The 21,174-nt window shown below is 46.4% G+C and overlaps 1 protein-coding gene across 5 annotated transcripts in view; it reads left to right on the top strand.

The window, feature by feature from the left end:
- TNFRSF17 (TNF receptor superfamily member 17) overlaps positions 1 to 21,174 on the top strand; it is a 140,104-nt gene extending 118,930 nt beyond the window's left edge. The window contains exons 4-9 of one of the 5 annotated variants that reach the window (XM_085017613.1): positions 4,941 to 4,984; positions 13,742 to 13,995; positions 16,758 to 16,827; positions 17,011 to 17,233; positions 18,204 to 18,335; positions 20,665 to 21,174. In XM_085017613.1, the coding sequence (XP_084873739.1) occupies positions 17,116 to 17,233; positions 18,204 to 18,335; positions 20,665 to 20,951 (537 nt within the window). In that variant the 5' untranslated portion in view covers positions 4,941 to 4,984; positions 13,742 to 13,995; positions 16,758 to 16,827; positions 17,011 to 17,115 and the 3' untranslated portion in view covers positions 20,952 to 21,174. Of the gene's footprint in view, positions 1 to 4,760; positions 4,985 to 13,741; positions 13,996 to 16,757; positions 17,234 to 18,203; positions 18,336 to 20,664 lie in introns of all 5 variants that reach the window. The other 4 variants (XM_003124587.7, XM_021088062.2, XM_085017612.1 and 1 more) reach the window with 4 other exon arrangements.

The following is a 21,174-nucleotide window of genomic DNA, read 5'->3' as shown; positions in this document are numbered from 1 at the left end:
CTTGGATCCCGAGTTGCTGTGGCTGTGGCTTAGGCCGGCAGCTATGGCTCCAATTCGACCTCTAGCCTGAGAACTTCTGTATGCCTCACCTTTAGCCCTGAAAAGCAAAAATAAAATAGAATAAAATAAATAAATTTACTTTTAGTTCATTTCATTACTTTATTAATGTATTTATTTATTTATTTGCTTTTTAGGGCTGTACCTGTGGCATCTGGAAGTTCCCAAGTGATGGGTCAAATCGGAGCTACAGCTGCCGGCCTACACCACAGCCACAGCAATGCCAGATCCAAGCTGCACCTGTGACCTACACCGCAGCTCACAGCAATGCCAGATCCTTCACCAACTGAGCAAGGCCAGGGATCAAACCAGCATCCTCATGGATGCTAGTCAGTACATTGCCACTGAGCCACACCAGGAACTCCTCAAATTGAATTTTTAAGTGACTACCATCTGTTGCGTCCTCACCGAGTGCCAGGTCGTGCCCACACTGGTCTCCCAAGACAAGTCTGGATACCATCGGTGATTGACCACTCCCCCCTCACAGCCCCATCCCATCCCTCGTGTCCCAAGTACTATCTCATTTAATCTTCACAACAACTCATGATAGTTTGTATCACTTTATCCTTCCTCCTTTACAGATGATGAAATATAATTCATATTTTGTGGCGAGACAAGAAAAATTTAATTTTTTTTCCCAATTGGGCCACCTCCCTCCTCTTTAGTATATATTGTGCATCTGTGTAAACCAGACCGCCTTAGAAGATAACCTTCCTCCTTAATCTCGTAGGGGCCAAGATGACCCATGTCGCAGTCCTCAGGGCTTTCTGTGTGGAGATCTGGATGGTGTAGACTCTCAGTAAGCCATTCTATGACTATAACCCTTTGTCTCAAAAACTTCCATAATTGTGCTTTGACCTCTAATGGGCAGAACAGTCCTCAGAGCTTGCTTGCTTGCTTGCTTTCTCTCTTTTTTCTTCTTAGGGCTGCACCCACAGCATATAGAAGCTCCCAGTCTAGGGGCTGAATCAGAGTTATAGCTGCCGGTCTACGCCACAGCCACAGCAACACAGGATCTGACCTGTGTCTGCGACCTACACTGCAACTCACAGCGACGCCCAATCGCCACCCAACTAAGTGAGGCCAGGGGTCGAACCTGTGTCCTCATGTCTACTAGTCAGATTCTTAATCCACTGAGCCATGATGTGGCTCCCCCTCAGAGCTTTCTGAAAGACTGACTCCCAGGTTACAATCCATAGGTTGGCTCGAAGAAAATTTTCCATTTCTTTCTTAGATGGACTGTTGATTAATTTTTTTTCTTTGACACAGAGTAAGCAGGCAAAGCTCCAATGCTCTGACAAGAAATTTGACAAAGCCACTTGACTAGTAACAGGTGCTTTGCCAGGATCCTAGGTCAGACCATCTGACTCCACGATGTGATGCCTCGATGCAGTAATGTTCCCTGTGGTTTGAAGTTGCTCTTGCATCTAAATGAGAGCAAAAGCCATTGGGGGGGGGTACTATGTATTAGCAAAGGTGAAGCAGGACTTCTTGGTGTCTCAGTGGGTTAAGGATCTGGTGTTGTTTTTGCAGCAGCTTGGGTCGCTGCTGTGCTCTGGGTTTGATCCCTGGCCTGGGAACTTCTACATGGTGTGGATTCAGCCAGAAAAAAAAGGGGGTGAAGCAAAGAAGATGCATGACAGGCAACTTTTCTTCTTCTTCTTATGTCCACACCTGTGTCATATGAAGTTCCCCAGCTAGGGGTGAAATTGGAGCTGCAGCTGCCCACCTACACCACAGCTACAGCAACACTGGATCTGGATCAGAGGCTCATCTGTGACCTGTGCCACTGAGCGAGGCCAGGGATCACACTTGCTTCGTCATGGACACTATGTCAGGCTCTTAACCTGCTCAGCCACAACGGGAACTCTGACAGGCAACTTTGCATTCTGTGTCCTAGAGGGAGGGACAGTCGCCTTGAGTCATGGCATGGGTTCACTCTTCGCATTCAGAGGCATTGGTTCTGGGGTATTTTGCTCTGTCTCCCCAGAGGAAACCTTATGGACGATGACTGTGATAAATGGCCATCCACATGGGTCACAGAACACAGACACTTGCTTAGATCTTGGGGTTCCTCCTCAATTTCCTCAGTGCGTTTTTTGTTTTTTAGTTCTGCCCATGGCATGTAGAAGTTCCTGGGCCAGGGATTGAACCTGCACCACAGAAGTGACAATGCTGGGTCCTTAACTGCTAGGCCACCAGGGAACTCCCTCTCACTGTGTTTTGTACTCAAATCTCCTTCATAAAGAAAGCAAAGTGAGGAGAAAGTTAAGGTCAGAAGAATGTGGGAAGGAGTTTCCATTTTAGCTCAGTGGTTAACGAATTCGACTAGGAACCATGAGGTTGCAGGTTCGATCCCTGGCCCTGCTCAGTGGGTCAAGGATCCGGGGTTGCCTTGAGCTGTGGTGTAGGTTGAAGGTGCGGCTTGGATCCCCCGTTGCTGTGGCTCTGGCGTAGGCCAGCAGCTACAGCTCTGATTAGACCCCTAGCCTGGGAACCTCCATATGCCGCGGGAGAGGCCCTAGAAAAGGCTAAAAGACAAAAAAAGAAAAAAAAGAAAGAAAGAAAGAAAGAAAAGTGAAACAAACAAACAATAAAGAAAGCAAAGTGGAGCTGTTGTGAAACAAGCTCATGCTTCAGATGCTTGAACGATTTCACAACCAGAATAGAGGAAAGCGCCGTCTCACTTTGCTACTCAGTTCTTTAAATCACAAATGTGTATGATTTAAAGGTATTTATATCTTAGGAAAGAGTATTTTTCCCAAAAGTACTGGAGAGAATCTAAAAGTTCTTGAACGTGATGTCTTGATGGGAGAGAGAGAACCATTAAATAATCATGCCCTCTCTTTTTCTCCGCCATAGGATATTCGTAAATAATGTTCTTGGCATGTTCACTGATCATCTTAACCGGTATACCATACTGACTTTATTCTGTATGTCGCCAGTCAAGGTATTAAATAATTTTATATTTTAATTAACATGGTATATAGATGGATTTTATTGGATTTAAACCCAAGGTATTTCAAGTTGTGTGCTACCAATACATACTACAACTGTTTCAAGTACTTTATACATTTAAAAAATCACTTGAGGAGTTCCCTTTGTGGTTCCGCAGATTACGAACCCGACTAGTATCCATGAGGATGTGGGTTCAATCCCTGGTCTCACTCAGTGGGTTAAGGATCCGGCATTGCCGTGAGCTGTGGTGTGGGTCACATACCTGACTCGGATCTGGTGTTGCTGTGGCTGTGGTGTAGGCCGGCAGCTCCAGCTCCCATTCACCTCCTAGCCTGGGAACCTCCATATGCCATGGGTGTGGCCCTAAAAAAGCAAAAAAAAAAAAAAACCTGCTTGAAAATCGCCCATTTAAAATTTTGTAATTAAAATGACTTCTTTATGATTATAAAATAATATATCTTTATTGGAAAAAATTAGTTAACATAGATAAAAATAAGAATCACCCATAAATAATCCCTTGGAATAAATTCTTTCATATATTTTTCACTCAATTTTTTAATTTCATAGCATAAAAATTTCATAATATATGAAAAACAGAAAAATATTGTAATGAACCCTATATACACAGGGTTGAAAGAGCTGTCGTGGTTTTGCTGCGTTGCTTTGTCATTCTCCTCCCTCTTCCCCCCATCCCACCTTTATTTCTGCTCAGGTATTTTATTTATTTATTTATTTTTGTCTTTCTAGGGCCACACCCACAGCATATGGAGGTTCCCAGACGAGGGGTTGAATGGGAGCTATAGCTGCCTACCTGACATACTTGACAAGAACTCACTGCTCAGGTTATTTTATAGCAAACCTCACGTATCCTATATTTTCATCCCCACAAACCTCAGTATGCACCTATACAAATTTTGAACATTTCTTTACATAATCACATTTAACTAAATGAATAGGAATTCCTCAGTATCTTCTGAGGTCCTGTATTAGCCAGGATACAGATTTCTTTTTTTTTGTAATCTTTATTTATTTATTTTTGACATTATTATTTTTTAATAGTTATTTCCCCAATACAGTTTTTTTTCTGCTGTACAGGAAGGTGTCCCAGTTACACATACATGTATGCATTCTATTTTCACACATTATCAGGCTCCATCATAAGGGACTAGACAGAGTTCCCAGGGGTACACAGCAGGATCGCATTGCTCATCCATTCCAAAGGCAATAGTTTGTATCTATTAACCCCAAGCTCCCCAACCACCCCACTCCCTCTGCCTGTCCCCTACCCTTGGCAACCACAATCCTTTTTTTTTTTTTTTTTTTTTTTTGTCTTTTCTAGGGCCGAACCAGCGGCATATGGAGGTTCTCAGGTTAGCTGTCCAATCGGAGCTATAGCCACCGGCCTACACCTGAGCCACAGCAACACAGCGTCCGAGCCACGTCTGCAACTTACACCACAGCTCACAGCAACTCTGGATCCTTAACCCACTGAACAAGGCCAGGGATCGAACCTGCAACCTCATGATTCCTAGTCGGATTTGTTAACCTCTGAGCCACGACGGGAACTCCAGGATACACATTTCTTTGTTCTGATGCTTTGACATATAGAGCCTTGCTGACCCTGGAGGGACTGCCCCTCCCAGGATTAGCCAAAACCTAGAGATCAGAAAAAACTCCCCTGAGAGCTGGTGCCCTCATCTCAAATCCAAACCAACCTTCTCCCTTATGGGGCTCTCATACTCCAGGTCACCATCCACCTTCCCTGATGAGCCAAGGACCAGGTCCCAGACTCTGAGGGACAGCCTTTGCGTTCCAGAGCCTGTGCGAAGGTTTCTGACTGCTCCTTCTGCCTTGCGTGGTCCTCACCCACAGTTCCTCCCTCTCCCTCTGCCCTTGGACTCACCCTGGTGCTTCTCCATTTGCAGCTCCCCCCGTGGTGTGGCTTGTCCCCTCCTCCTGAGAACCATGAGTAAGTAATCAACTATCTTTTCAATGACATTGATTGTCTCCTGATCTGTTGGCTTTACTTCAGATTTTTTGTTAATTTATGTATATGATACACTGTGTATGGATATATGATACATCTATACACAGTGGTGTTACTGTATGTGCAATGTGTATATATATATACACACATACAGTGTATATTACACACACTGTATATATATATATATATTCTACATTTATATACACAGTAATGTTAGTGTATAATATATATTTGCCATATAGTCCGAAGATATTCCTTCTTCTCTGGCTCCCTCCCTGAACGTGTTTTACCCCCAAAACCTGTCACAGTCTCATCCCATCTTGGTGACTGCTTCTCAGGGGGGGCCCCAGCTCACAGTGGCGTTTCCTTCCCCTGTACCCGCCATCCGCACTCGTCTCTTTCTAGGTTCTCGGAACCATTCTTTTTCCTTAACAGCACTTTCACCATCGTAGGTCTTTTCTTTATTAATTTTTTTTTCCTGTCTTCTCCACCAGCCTCTAAACCCCACTAGCACAGGAACCACATCTAAAATGAACTCATTGTTAGAGTTCCTGATACAGTGTGTTAAGGGTCTGGTTATGCTGCAGCTGCAGCTTAGGTCGCAACTGAGGCTTGGATCTGATCCCTGGCCCGGGAACCCCATATTGTCTCCTGATCTGTTGAGCCAAAAATGAAAATAAAATAAGATAAAATGAACTCACTGTTGCACCTTGGTGCCTGGCATGGTGCTTGGTAAGTTTGTAGTGGGCATGTGATGGATATTTAGGGAGTGGGGGGATTTTTTCTCTGCCTCTCCAATCATCTCCTGAGGCAGGTGCCGCTGTCAGCATGCTCTGTGTCTGGTGGTTGGTTGTTGGTTGTTGGTTGTTGGTGGAGACAAAAAGGGTCACGGGGAGAAGTCAGTGGTTTGAAAAACAAGAAATCAAATTTCCCTGATGTGATACATCTTACAGTTGCCAGCAATCAGAAAGCCCTGGAAATCACAGCGAAGCCACTTTGAAAAATTCTAAAGAGCCAACAGAAGGTGGCATTTCTGATCGTGCTGAGGAAAGGCAGGGGTTCAGAGGAGCGGGTCTTCAAAGGGAATCTTCTCAGAAAACCAGCAGAGGGCCTTGACACTTGGCCCCACGTCAAATTAGCCTTTTCCCGTCCACGAGCAAACAGCCTTCTGAGGGATGTGCAGAGATCTGAGTGCAAAGGCGGTTGGGAGGAAAAGCGTCTTTGCATTGCCATTGGCTTTGCCGGATTCGCCCAGCAGGGATGCTGAGCGCCCCGTGCTTCATTAGAGCCTGGGTGCCAGCTGTTTCATCTCCTCCAGCTCCCCTCAGCACAAGCCCGGACTCCCGCAGGCACTGTTGCAAGTCGAAGAAGAAACCAAATCGTCTGTGGTTTATGGATACCCCAGAGGGCCAGTGTTCAGGCTTAGTGTTTGCTGTTCCTTTGTGTTCTTGTTTGTTTGGTGTTCTTTTGAGGTTTCTTTCATTTTGGACTGCAGCACACTTACAAGGGTTTGTTTGGAAATATTTCTTTCTCATAAAATATTAGGGATCGTGAGGAGGTAGTGCTGCACAAGGGTTAGTGCCATGGCTTTGGACTGTGTGTCAGTCAGGATAGGTGAGGTTGTGTTGCATAACAAATATCACTCTAGATGGTGTTCACGTGATGTGTCTGTCTCAGGCTGCTCAGATCGCTGTCGCAAAATATCATAGGCTGGGTGGATTAAACAACAGAAATTTATTTCTCACAGTTTCGGTGTCTGAGAAGTCTGAGACCAAGGTGTTGGCCGATTTGGTGTCTGGTGAGAGGTCCCTTCCTGGCTTATAGCTGGCTGCCTTCTCACTGTCCTCCTATGGCACGAGAGCGCTCAAGAAAGTTCTTTATTGTCTCTTCTTATAAGGGCAATAATTTCTTCATGAAGGCCTTACCCTTCATGCCCTTATCCAAACTTGATCACCTCCCAAAGGCCTCACCTCCAAATACCATCACATGGGGAGCTAGGGCTTCAGCAAATGAATTTGGGGGGCACAGTTATTCAGCTCTTAACTGTGTCCCTCCTGGGTCAGCTGGGGCTGTGCTTCTATTGTCCTCCCATTGGAACTCAGGCCCTCAGAGCCGTCACCATCTGGGGCATCGCTAGGCAACATGGCAGAGGGAAAGAGCATGGGATGGAATTAAGCACTGGCCTCTGTCTTCAAGTGACATGTATCCCTTCTGCTTATCTTCAAAAGAAAGTTTCTCATCTATTTGTAACTTCCAACGGGCGTGTGGAAGGTACAATCCTGCCCTGTGCTCAGAAGGAGGGATCTGTAATGTTTGGAGTAGCTCCAGCGATCACCAGTCATACAGTCTAGATGTTGCTATGAAGATACTTTCTTTTTTGGGGGGGTGGGGCTGTGCAGAAGTTCCTGGACCAAGGATTGAACCCACACCACTGCAGTGACCTAAGCCATAACATGACGCCAGGTCCTTAACCCACTGAACCACCAGGGGACTCCTGAAGATATTTTCTAGATATAACTAACATTCAAATCGGTTGACTTTGGAGTTCCTGTTGTGGCTCGGTGGTAACGAACCCAACTAGTATCCATGAGGTTGCAAGTTCCATCCCTGGCCCCACTTAGTATGGTTAAGGATCTGGCATTGCCATGAGCTGTCGTGTAGGTCACACGGGCTTGGATCCTGTGTTGCTGTGGCTGTGGTGTAGGCCAGCAGCTGTAGCTCCAATTTGACCCGTAGCCTGAGAACTTCCATATGCCATGGGTGTGGCCCTAAAAAAGACCAAAAAAAAAAAAAAAAAATCATTTGACTTTCAGTAAAACAGATTTCCCTCCATAATGTGGACAGGCCTCATCCAATCAGTTGAAGGCCTTAAGAGCAAAGAAAAAACTACCCCCCACCCGCAAAAAAAATTGGCCTCAATCCTGCAATGTAGAAGCTGTAGAATTTCTAGACTGCCTGGCTTTCTCTCTGGACTTTGGGCTCAACACATGACTGAAACTGAAACACCTCTGACTCCGAACCCAGCCTAAACCTAGATTGGGAATTGAACCCCCGGGTTTTTAATTAGAATCACTTACCTGGTGTCTGGACTTACTGAGGCTCAGGTTCTTTGCGTCTCAGTGCAGAAGGTATTCAGCGAGAGACAAAGTGATAGGCAAGAAATAGATTAAGATAGGACGTTTATTGGAGTTCCCGTCGTGGCTCGGCAGAAAGGAATCTGACTAGTATCCATGAGGACGCAGGTCTGATCCCTGGCCTCGCTCAGCGGGTTAAGGATCTGGTGTTGCTGTGAGCTGTGGGGTAGGTTGCAGACGTGGCTCGGATCCTGAGTTGCTGTGGCTGTGGTGTAGGCCGGCAGCTGTAGCTCTGATTCGACTCCTAGCCTGGGAACCTCCATATGCCGTGGGTGCAGGTCTAAAAAGATGGAAAAAAACAAAAACAAAAAACAAAAAGATAGGAGGCATGTGAGAAATACAAGTGGGCAGGTGAGGCGGCTCTGCCCTGAGGACTAGGTGGGCTATATTTTTATAATCCAAGAAAAGTGGGGAGTGGGAGAAGACTGCTTTCTTCCTCATTCTTCAAGGAGACGTCAGACTTACATCACTAGCCCCTCCTTGGTATCAGGTAAGGGAGTATTTGACCCTATGAGGTCAAACTAGGACTCTCATGGTGTTTATTCAGATCAGCAGAAGGGTGGTTGTTTTTATTTTTTGTTTTCATTGTTTTTTCCTTTTTAGGGTCGCACCTATGGCATATGGAAGTTCCCAGGCTAGGGGTTGAATCGGAGCTCCAGCTGCTGGCCTATGCCCCAGCCACAGCAATGCCAGATCCAAGCTGCATCTGCAGTCTACACTATAGCTCTCGGCAACACCAGATCCTTAACCCACTAAGTGAGCCCAGGGATCGAACCTGAATCCTCACAGACACTATGCCAGGTTCTTAACCCCCTGAGCCACAACAGGAGGTCCTCTCCTACTTTGGAATGTCACCTTTCCCTTAAATTCCTGTCCTTGGTCTTGGTCTTGATCGTTGTCTGGCTGAACTTGACTGCAGGCCTCGTTTTATCTGTCATTTAATGACCTGAGGCATGCCTGATAAATGTATGTGGTGTAGGCTGTGTGGCCTAGGGTCACAGATGATGGCTTCTGTGGCCATCATCTGTGATCCTAGATGTGGCTTGGATCCCACATTGCTGTGGCTGTGGTATAGGCCGGTCGCTGCAGCTCTGATTCGACCTTGACCTGGGAACTTCCATATGCCACAGGTATGGCCAGAAAAAAAGAAAAGCAAAAACAAAAACAAAAAAAAAACTTGTTCTTTTATCATAATGTTGTGCCACTCTGAGGGCAGGAGCTGGACAGTTCTGAGTGAGTATTTAAATGGTAGGTTCAGAGTTCCCGTCGTGGTGCAGCAGAAATGAATCTGACTAGGAACCATGAGGTCGTGGGCTTGATCCCTGGCCTTGCTCAGTGGGTAAAGGATCCTGTGTTGCCGTGACCTGTGGTGTAGGTTGCAGATGCGGCTCGGATCCTGCATTGCTGTGGCTCTGGCGTAGGCTGGTGGCTACAGCTCTGATTGGACCCCTAACCTGGGAACCTCCATATGCCACAGGTGCGGCCCTAAAAATAAATAAATAAATAAATAAAATAAAAGTAAACGGTAGGTTCAAAACCGCAAGACTAAAGAGGCCGATCAGTTAAGAGATGGTCAGGGGAGCTGAGCTCCCATGTGTGTTACATTATAAGGGACATACTGTAGGAATCAGACCTTCCACAGTGGGGGAGGAGCTGGGAGGCGAAGACTGGAGGAGTCACCTGCCAGTTGATCTGAGAAGTCAGGAGCGTCCAGTTACTAACATGGAGCCGTGAGCAGGAGCTCGTCGAGTTGCCTAGGTTGCCTCTGTGTGGCCCCTGCCTCTGTGAATCAGCAGCTAAGCTGATGGCAGGATGGTGGGGCTGGAGCCGCTGTTGGTCAGCAGGGCCAGCAGGTGGGCGGAAGAGCTGGCTGTAGAGCAAAGGGGAATACGGAGATGCCTGGGGAGTTCCCATCATGCCTCAGCGGTCAGCGAACCCAACTAGTATTCGTGAAGATGTGGGTTCGATCCCTGGCCTTGCTCAGTGGGTCAAGGATCCAGCATTGCCGTGAGCTGTGGTGTAGGTCACAGATGCGGCTTGGGTCCCACATTGCGGTGGCTGTGGTGTAGGCCGGCAGCTGTAGCTCCAATTCAACCCCTAGCCTGGGAATCTCCATATGCCACAGGTGCGGCTCTAAAAAATCAAAGGATATGCCTGAGTGCATTAGGCATCTTTGTGACCGTCCATCAGTGCATGTGACTACGATGTCCTTCGAAACAGTGCTGCTGCTTCCCATCCACTGTCCATGTCTCATGCGTGTTCCATGGTGGCCAGATGGGGATGAGGATTCTGGGAGACACAGCTCCCGGAGTAACCGGGTGGCACAGCGTGGCACAGAGGTTATTCAGGGAGGTCAACAGAAGGCAAAGGTTGGATGGGTAGTCAAGGGCCTTGTGCTGGTTAATTTTATGTGTCAGTCTGATGGGGGAAGGGGTGCCCAGATACCTGATCAAATGTTATTTTGGGTGTCTGTGTGGGTGTTTCTGGATGTGGTTAACACTTGAAGGAATGTACTGAGTAAAGCAGATGGCCCTCATCCAGAGAGCTGAAGCTCTGCCTGGTTGTTGGGCTGGGACATCACTGTCTTCCTGCCTTTAAACTCAAACTGAAACATCGGCTCTTTTTGGATCTCGAGCCTGCTGGCTCTTGGACTGGAACCTCTACCATTGGCTCTTGAGCTGGAATTTCAGACTCAGAATGAAACTGCACCATCACTGTTGACTTCCCTGGGTTTCCAGGTTGCCAACTACAGATCTTAGGACCTCTTAGCCTCCGTAATTGTGGGAACCAATTTCTTATTAATAAACCTCTTTCTCTCTCCCTATACATCCTGTTGGTTCTGTTTCCCTGCAGAACCCTGACTAGTACAGGTCTGGATTTCCCTCTCCCAATGAAAAACCTACTCAACTTCTTGGAAGAACTGTTGGTTTGGATTTAAGAGCTAAAGGTCAAAGTGTTCTGCTGTGAAAACTTGCTGGTACTTGAGTAATTTGGAAAAAGGATCTTTTAATTGGATGGAATTTTCCTTGCAGAACACGCTGCTGGCTTTGGAAGTTTGAGGCAGCGTCTCTTTGCTTCTTTAGAGTGTTGAGTGAGTGCCGACGCTTGATGCTGACTTGAGGATTGGGTTTCCTCTCTGTTCTTTCTATACAGAGCGAGCGTAGACCACCAGCACTCTTTTGGGGGTGTTGTTACCTCCATAACTTTACCGCGGAATTTTAAGAAAATCATTATTTTAAAACCATACTTCTGTTTTATTGTCATTCTACCAAATCCCCAAATCACAGTCTTTGAGAACTGGAGCTGTAAAGATAATTTGGCCTGATTTTCTCCAAATTGTGTTCCACAGAACATTTTGTTTAATGTTCATAGGTAGTCCTTGAAAAAAGGAATTGAATGAAAGTAGGTTTGAAAAGGCAGCATATACTCTCTCCCTTTCGGAGACTCCAAATGCACTTTACTAATGTTTGAGGTAGCTCTCAGATTTGAAAGGAACATGTCAAGCATGCAGTTGGTAGATGGGTCTGGATTTCAGGATCAAGATTGGAGTTGGATATATAGGTTGGAAAGTAACCCACTTTGGGTGTGTGTGTGTGTATGTGTCTTTTTAGGGCCGCACCTGCAGGATATGGAAGTTCCCAGGCTCGGAGTCAAATCAGAGCTGTAGATACTGGCCTACACCACAGCCACAGCAATGAGGGATCCGAGCCATATCTGCGACCTACACCACAGCTCACAACAACGCCAGATCTTTAACCCACTGAAAGAGGCTAGAGATTGAACCTACGTCCTCCTGGATAGCAGTTGTATTTGTTACCACTGAGCCACAACGGGAACTCTGGTAACATATTCAAAACCATGGGAACAGATGAGATGACTAGGGAGAGATTATAAGGAATGAGTGTGTGAGGTCTGGAGGTGCTGCAGCTCTCTTGTGATCATGAGGGAAAGACTTGGGTATGGAGCCAAGACCTAGAAAAAGCACCTGGACATAACTTGAGCCACTAAAGCTGATCCTACCATTGGACTTTTCAGTTGTGATACTAGCAAATTCTGGAGGCATCTGCCATGACCTCACTAAGGATGGAGCCATTCCTGGGCGTCTCCAAGAGGCCTACACGGGGTTAAGAACAACCTCTGCAGCCCTTCACTGCTCTTAAGGCCCATTGAGGGCCTGGGAAGGGCTCCTCTGGGTGCTGTGACTCACATGGTCCCAGCCTCTGCCCATTAGTGGTCCCTCCGACGTCTCTAATCTTTGTTCTTTTCCCCTAGCCTGTCTGCTTCAGCGCTGGAAAATGTTCCATTCACTCTCCTCTTTTCCTTCCTCCAAGATCCCAGCTGCTACAGACGGGATGTCTCTGTCCCCCACCCCCCACCAAGTGCTTATGTTGAAACCTCATCCTCAGTGTGATGGCATTTGGAGGTGGGAGTCTTTGGGAGATGATTAGGTCCTGAGAATGGGGCCCTCATGAATGGAATTAGTGTCCTTAAGAGAGATGCCAGGAGTTTCTATCCTGGCTCAGTGGTTAACAAACCTAACGAGTATCTATGAGGTTGCGGGTTCGATCCCTGACTTCACTCAGTGGGTTAAGGATCTGACGTTGCTGTAAGCTGTGGTGTAGGTCGCAGATGAGGCTTGGATCCTGTGTTGCTGTGGCTGTGGTGTAGGCCGGCAGCTGTAGCTCCGATTTGACCCCTAGCCTGGGAACCTCCGTAGGCCATGGGTGTGGCCCTAAAAAGCAAAAAAAAAAAAAAAAAAAATCAAAACAAATGAAAGGTGGTGTCAGAGTTCCTTGTGATGCAACAGGTTAAGGATCTGGCATTGTCACTCCCTGGCCTGGGAACTTCCACGTGTTGTGGGTGTCACCAAAAAAAAAAAAGAGGATTCTTATTTACAAATAATCATTATTATTAAAAAATAGTTATTTAAACAGGACCAAAGACTTTTCAATGAAAAGGTTTTTTTTTTTTTTTTTTTTTCCCACTCTGAACTTCCTGTCACTTGCCAGAGGCAGTAATTCTATCAGTCTCCTATCTTTCTAGACATAGCCCCCCGTTTATAACTGTCTATATAGAGCCCATGTATTTTATTTGTAAACACAGCAGAGGTTATAAACACGCTATTAAGTGATTTGTGTTTTCCACTTGGTGTTGTGCTGGTCTCATTCTGTTGGACAGCTGGCTAAATCTGCAGTGAGGTCCCCAGTGGACAGGCTCCTGTGAACACAAGTGATGTTGCAGTGAATCTCCGTGTGCGTGCGACCTCAGGCACCTGGGCCAGTACATCTGTCAGAAGCAGTAGTGCTTTCCTTTCCAAGAGTTCTCACAGCTCACTTCTTCCAGTTGCCATCAGATTTCCCTCGGTGGCCGCCTCCTCTTTCTCTCCACTCCTTAAATACCTGCAGTGTGGCCTCCAACCATGGACATTCTCAAAGGCCACCAGTGATCCTCTGCCTCAGTGCACCGGCCCTGACTTTTCTGCAGAATTTGACCGCACTTCCCATCCCTTCCAGAAACTCGCCTCGCTTGGCTGATAGGAAAGCTAATCTTTGTCCTTGCCCTCCTCTAATCATGCTTTTCCTGTGTCCTTTCCTGTCTCCCAAAGGTCATCATTTGGAAGGAGCCTGAGGGCGTGGCACCTGCTGGGACAGCCCTTTCAGCAACCGATTGTTCCACCCAGGCTGCCACATCTGTTGACCCCACCGCCTGAAACCCTGGAGGAATGGGAGATTCTGATGGATCTAACTTCAAACTTTTCCCTGGGCTCAAGCCCTTCATTAAAAAAACCCAAAAAACAAAAAAAGAGTTCCCGTTGTGGTGCAGTGGAAACGAATCCCGACTAGTATCTTGAGGATGCAGGTAAGATCCCTGGCCAGACTCAGGAGGTTGGGATCCGGCATTGCTGTGGCTCGGATCCTGGGTTTCTGTGGCTGTGGTGTAGGCTGGCAGCTATAGCTGTGCATGGACCCCTAGTCTGGGAATTTCCATATGGTGCAGGTATGGCCCTAAAAAGACCAAAAAAAAAAAAAAAGTGGTTTTTAATTCTTGCATTGTATTTTATTATCTTTGTTTTAGTATTTATTATGTACTTTTCAAAAAATATGAAGAAGTATAGATAGCAGCAACAACAACCCCAAAAGAATAAGAGCAGGAAATTCTCTGGTGGCTCAGTGGGTGGAGGATCTAGCATCGTTAGTGCAGTGGCTCCAGGTCCTTTTCGATCTCTGGCCTGGAAACTTCCTCCTGCCAGGGGGTGACTAAATAAATAAATAAAAAGCATAATTTAAAAAAAAAATAGAGGAACACAGTAAATGCCAGCGTATCCACCATTCAGCTTAATAAAATGCGAGCAATACAGGTGAAGCCTCTTTTCCGTCCCTTTCCACTCCAGAGGTAATCACTCTCCTGAATTTGAAGTTTGTCACTTGTTTACTATTTACTTGAGTCCTATATTTCTTTCTTTTCGTTTTTTTTTTTTTTTTTTGTCTTTTTAGGGCTGCACCCGAGGCGTAAGGAAGTTCCCAGGCTAGGGGTCAAATTGGGCTGTAACCGCAGGCCTACACCACAGCCACAGCAACACCAGATCTGAGCCATGTCTGTGACCTACACCTCAGCTCACAGCAACGCCGTGAGCGAGGCCAGGGATTGAACCTGCGTCCTCATGGATGCTCGTCGGGTTCATTAACCACTGAGCCACGACGGGAACTCCGAGTCCTGCATTTCTGCCTGACCTCTGGATATCTCTGTATGGGTATCTCTCAGTCAGGCAGAATATTAACTCGGGTGGTCTGTGTAGGAGCACAGGCTTCGGTGCCTTCTTTGATGTGGCTATTGATTAACATGTGTGGCTTAAGGGCTCCAGGGAGTAACATCCCCACAGGCCTTGTTTACTCTAGGGAGTGTACCTATGCCCAGATGGACATTAATCTCTAACCCCTGTGACTCAGTTTACGGGAAGAGAAGGGCAAAGAAACCATGAGACTTACGGGACATTTCCACCCCTAAGACCCCTATTGGACAAGGACTGATAGAGGTAACTGGGCAAGGCCAGGGGGAGAAAACCACATCTTTTGGACCCCACATTGGTACCCCCCATCTTTAAGGGATAAAAACCCCCATAGGACAATAGAGAAGGGGGCTCTTCCTCCTCCCAGCTGTCCTGGGAGCTGTTTGCTTTCCTCTAATAACGACTTTGCTTGCTTGCTGCCTGTGTGTTCCTGAAGTTCATTCTCTGGCTTCATGAAGAACCCTGATCCTAGTAACTTCTTTCCGGCATCATCAGTATGGTTTAAAGCAAACACCTGTGGTTCCATTTAGGTGAAAAGGAAAATGCAGCGTTCCCATCATGGCTCAGTGGAAATGAATCCGACTAGGAACCATGAGGTTGCCGTGAGCTGTGGTGTAGGTCGCAGACACGGCTTGGATTCTGTGTTGCTGTGGCTATGGTGGAGGCCGGCAGCTACAGCTCCGATTCAACCCCTAGCCTGGGAACCTCCATATACCTCGGGTATGGCCCTAAAAAGCAGAAAAAAAAAAAAAAGAAAAAAAAAAAAGGAAAGTGTACTACACCAACCAATCTATCTATCCACCTACAGAAATCCTTCCAGAAAGATCAATATCAGAAGCTGGCCAACAGAACACGTTGGCAGGCCTATCGGCAAACTCTGTGCTACATCAAAATATTAACTGATTATTTATGGATGCTACAACTATGCATAATTTTTCTATAGGCTCAACTGCTTTTTTTTCCTAAATTTTCAACAATGAAACATAGCTATTAATAATATATTAAAATATTATATTAATTTTAACATATTATTATTGTTATTGTTATGTCCCAAACCTATCTTCTGCCAATTTAATTTTTACCCTAGAATTCCGTATGTGTTGGAATTCTGGGATTCTTCCTAGGTTTATTTATGTATTTATTTTTGTCTTTCTAGGGCCGCACCCACGGCATATGGAGGTTCCCAGGCTAGGGGTTGATTGGAACTGTAGCTGCCAGCCTACACTACAGCCACAGCAACACCAGATCCGAGCCGTGTCTACAATCTACACCACAGCTCACAGCAACACCAGATCCTTAACCCCCTAAGCGAGACCAGAGATCAAACCTGCCTCCTCTTGGATCCTAGTCAGATTCATTTCTGCTGAGCCCTGACGCGAACTCCAATCTTCCTAGGTTTAAAACCTGGCAAGCGTGCTTGCTATTCCTTTCCTCTCACATTCTGTCACTTCTTACTATATTCTTTTGTAGTTGAGTGAATTTCTACCTCCCCTATTTTTGATTTTACTGCTATAGTTGCTTTATAATGTTGTGCCCATTTCTGCTGTACAACAAAGTCACTGAGTTAAACATGTGTATCCAGGAGGTTGGATCTAGTTCCCTGGGCTATAGTAGGACTTTGTTGTTTATCCATTCTCAATATAATAGTTTGCATCTACTAACTCCAAACTCCTACTCCATCCCATTCCCCCCGCCCCATCATCTTCCCTGTTAGATTTTAAGTTCTTAAAGGCACAGACCTTGTCTGGTCTCTCTCCCTGGGGCCCATCACACAGCATAGCTCACGAACAGATGCTCCAAAAATGGTTACTGAACCTTCTGCTTAATGTTTCAGGGTTGTCTACATCCTGTGACTGTCACCTGGCTGAGAAATTTCCTCTATAAATAAGGAGTTTCTGTTTCAGGTATGGTTTGCTCTGGGTAGGTATACTCCATCTCTTACGATACCCAAGACTCAAACTTTGAAACTGGAAAGAAACTGGAAGTAGTGTTGGTATTCAAATCCTCAGCCACAGACCTGGGCGTCAGCCCCCATAAGAACCAAGGCATCGACGCAACGTTCTTTTTTTTCCCCCTTGACATTCTAGCTGCTGTCACTACATTTTTCTGGGGAATTCTCGACGAGATTTTACGGGTCCTTCCATGCTGTTCTTTCTGTGGTTTCCTTGTTTCTTTTTGCGACCAAGTTCCAGATGGCTCAGCAGTGCTACCAGAATGAATATTTTGACAGATTGCTGATTGCTTGCAAACCCTGTCGCCTTCGATGCTCTAATACCCCGCCTGTAACGTGTCAGCATTATTGTAATACAAGTAAGTAATACTGCTTGAACAATTGTTCATTGTGTTGCTGAAAACTCGGCCTCCGTCCACTGTTTCGGAATAGAAATGTGGAGACAGAACTTGGGGCGAAGGAGAAAAAGACAGCTTTATTGCTTTGCCAGGCAAAGGCGGCCACAGCAGGCTAATGCCTTAAAGACTGCCCACCTTGGAAGGGGGCTAGGATGTGCTTTGATAGCTTCGGGAGTGGAAAATAGGGCAGAGATAAGGATCAGGATGGAGCCCAGCTTGCAATGTCTTTCAAAGCTAGTGGTCCTCCTTCTTCCCTGGAATGAAGACCGTTTCATCCAGTAGTGTTTCCAGGTGTTGGGGGTTTTAGTTCTGCACCGAGGCTCAAAGACATTGTTATGTATATTCCTTAAGGAGGAATCAGGACCCCGCCCCAAGGCTGCCCTGCTGTCTCTTGACAGCTCCTCCCTGGTCTCTGCATCCCCTCCCTTCCCTGATTAGCAGCTGCCCTTTGGAACTCAGGGAAGGTTAAGGAGGCTGGGGCTCATTTCCTAAAAACCAGAAAGGGAGGACCCCGAAAGACTTGTGTGCCCAGGACGGAGGACCCAGAAAGACTTGTGTGCTCAGGAGCCCCACAGCCTCTGCTCGGTTACAACTGGTGTGAAGTATTCTCTCTCTACTGACTATTTATTCAGAGCAGTAACATTCCGGGAAGGTGGTGAGATTTTCTGCATCAAAAAGAGTAAGAAAATAAAGCAATTATTTAAATGCCGACAGGAGCAAAGTAATTATTCAGAACTGAACCCGATTTCATTCAGCACTCTTAACCACAGAGGTTGTTTTTTTTTAAATCACCTCTCCTAATTAAGCATTATCTAGAATTTAAAAGTCAGTGCCAAGGCATTAGGGAGACTCAGAGAGAAAAAAACAACCTTTACTGGATGCGAATATGACGTTATTAGTTCATTCTCTCTCTGACATTTTTTTAATTCAGTGAAAGGAACAAATGTGATTCTCTGGACCTGTTTGGGCCTGAGCTTGATAGTTTCTTTGACAGTTTTCATCTTGATGTTCTTGCTAAGGAAGAGGAGCTCCGGACCACTGAGGGACGAACTTAGAAACCCAGGTTGGTTTGACTTTGATGGCCCATCTTTTGAAATCTGTTTCCAGGAGGTTGCGCTTGAGAGTTTCAGTTCGTTTTCATTTGTCCTGTTGAGCACCGGGTTTGGGGAGAGCCCTTTAGAGTGTGTCAGACGACAGTTATATTAAAGGAAATTCTTGGAAGAAGGGAGCTTTCTCTCTGGTGTTTACACCCTCCTTTGCAGGTGTCAGCCTTCCCCACAGACATTCTTCCCTCGGTAATTACTCTTCAGAGGGACTGAGGCTTCCTTGGGGAACATCCTTCTCTCTGGCTGAAATTAGCACATGGATCAAATGTCATGCCACCTGAAACAGCGAGCCAGGTCTGCTCCTATCAGGAAAAATATATTTGGCAAGATCTGTGTCCATATTCTAATACAAATGTAAGTGTTTGCTTGAGGGACCATTTTACTGCTGAAAAATGCTAGAAATGAAGACCAGTTGCTCCTGGATTATTTGAGCAAGCATCTCAAAGATGATTATCTTTCTTAAGCAATAGAAAACCATCCCCAGAGAAATGACCATTCTACTTAAGGGCTTCTTAAGATAAATATATTTCTGGATTTCCCTTGTGATGCACTGGGTTGAAGATTCGGCTTTGTCACGGCAGCACGCCTTGGGTTCAACCCCGGGCCCAGGAACTTCTGTGTGCCTTGGGCACGGTCCCCCCCCCAAATTTTTTTTTTGGAGTTCCTGTTGTGGCTCAGTGATAACGGACCTGACGAGTATCCATGAGGATGCAGGGTTTGATCCTTGGCCCCTCTCAGTAGGTAAGGATCTGGTATTGCCTTGAGCTGTGGTGTAGGTTGCAGGCTAAGCTTAGATAAGGCATTGCTGTGGCTGTGGCATATAGACAGTGGGAACACTTAGCCTGGGAACTTCCATGTGCTGTGAGTGCGGCCCTAAAAAAAATTTTTTTTTCTGTACCTTTGCCCATGGTTTGTTTATCAAATACTTTGTAGCTCTGCTCCATTTCCTTTTTTTTTTGCCCTATTTCTTTATGCATGTATTTTCCATGCATAATCTGAAAAGCATCCACCTCATTTTCGTTTCAGTATACAGTGAGGAGAGGGAGGTGGCTGTTCCATGTCACTTACTCATTTGTCTTTTTTTACCTGGGGTTTGAGAGACAGGTAGGTGACTTTAAGTGTGATGTTTTGGAAGATGGAGTGACGTGACACGGTGGAAGGTTGGGAAGACAGTAGAACGTGCCTTCAGGGGCAGCCAGTGGGGACTCCTGCCTCATGGGGTCATGAGAGCTGCATTAAAAAAAAGGAATTGGCCACAAAATGCTCTGTAAGAAAGGCATCTTTATTTTGAATTCTTTTTGGGTTTTTTTTTGGTCTTTTTAGGGCCACACCTGAGGCATATTCTGTCCCCAGGTTAGGGACAGAATTGGAGCTATAGCTGCAGCCTACAGCTCGAGGCAGCGCTGGATGCTTAAGCCACTGAGCGAGGCCAGGGATCAAACCCACGTCCTCATGGTTTATTACCACTGAGCCACAACGGGAATTCCCTATTTTGCACACTAGTGCATCACCTGAGACTGGTTTTGGTGTGCCTGCATATGGTAATTTGTCTTTCGTATGTGTTAAAGGGGTCAGTACCTTCATATGTCCAAGGGCCAAGGGGGTGAAAAACTAATGTAGTGGGGCTTCTGGAGGCTTCTGCAGTAGGGGAGCCTGGGCCCTGCTTGGAGTAGACAGGTGCCGTTGACTCCCATTTGTTCCCATGTAGGAATGTCCACTCCAAGTGGCCGTGGAGTTCCCATTGTGGCTCAAAGGGTTAAGAATCCGACTAGCATCCATGAGGATGTGGGTTTGATTTCTGGTTTCCCTCAATGGGTTAAGGATCCAGCGCTGCCGCGAGCTGCAGCATAGGTCCGGACACGGCTCAGATCTAGAGTCTCTGTGGCTGTGGTGTAGGCTGCCAGATGCAGCTCTGATTTGACTCCCCAGCCTGGGAGTTTCCATATGCTATGGGTGCGGCTGTAAAAAGACCAAAAAAAAGAGGGGGGCCCAGTTATTTAGATTTGTAGATTTGTATGTGTAATCTCTTGATTTTTTAAGTGAGGGTCACCATAAAACAGATGAGCAAACACTTAAAAAACCCTGCATTGCCCTAAACAACACATGTCTTTGAAGCCAGTGTGGCCCATGGGCTGTCCGTTCACGCACGACTCTGGGGCCCTCTCATTCACTGAGTCATGAGAGATCCGCCTGGTGCTGCTCGGATCCCCCATGTGCGCTGCGAAGTCTGGCACGACCAGGCGCCCTGAAGAGTTCGGGTTAACTGTGCCGTTTCTTCGTCCTCAGGATCGGCTCCCCAGAAGGGTGCTGGCGCTGACCTGGGCAATGGCAGCGAGGGCCAGATGGGTGCGGAAACGCTGCTTTCGAGAGGCCTGGAGTACACGGTAGAGGAATGTACGTGTGAAGACTGTGTCCAGAGCGAACCAAAGGTCGATTCCGACCATTTCTTTCCACTCCCAGCCATGGAGGAAGGCGCCACCATCCTTGTCACCACGAAAACAAACGGCTACTGCAGCAGCCTGCTAGCTGCCGAGAGTGCCCTGGCATTGGAGAAATCAATTTCTACCAGATGATTAACACACCGTTTCGATGGCAGAGAGCTACTTGGAAAGTCTTTTGTTGGAAGGAAAGGATGATGTGTCGTCTCTTTAGGACGCCTGACTCCTCGGTGGGTGGTATAGATCTTGGTCCTCTAATTCTGGAAAACCTTTATGTTTGCTTCCACCTTATTGATGGGAACTTAGCTGTGGAAACTTCGTCGGTTTCATGATTAAATTGACCATTGGAAAAAAAAAA

The sequence above is a fragment of the Sus scrofa genome, chromosome 3 (assembly GCF_054392235.1).
Source record: "Sus scrofa isolate SSC_HxYL_T2T_F1_AM1 chromosome 3, Sscrofa_HxYL_maternal_Yorkshire_Landrace_v2.0, whole genome shotgun sequence".
NCBI lineage: Eukaryota > Metazoa > Chordata > Mammalia > Artiodactyla > Suidae > Sus > Sus scrofa.
The sequence above is the reverse complement of the archived record's forward strand: the minus strand, read 5'-3'. Positions and strand labels throughout refer to the sequence as shown.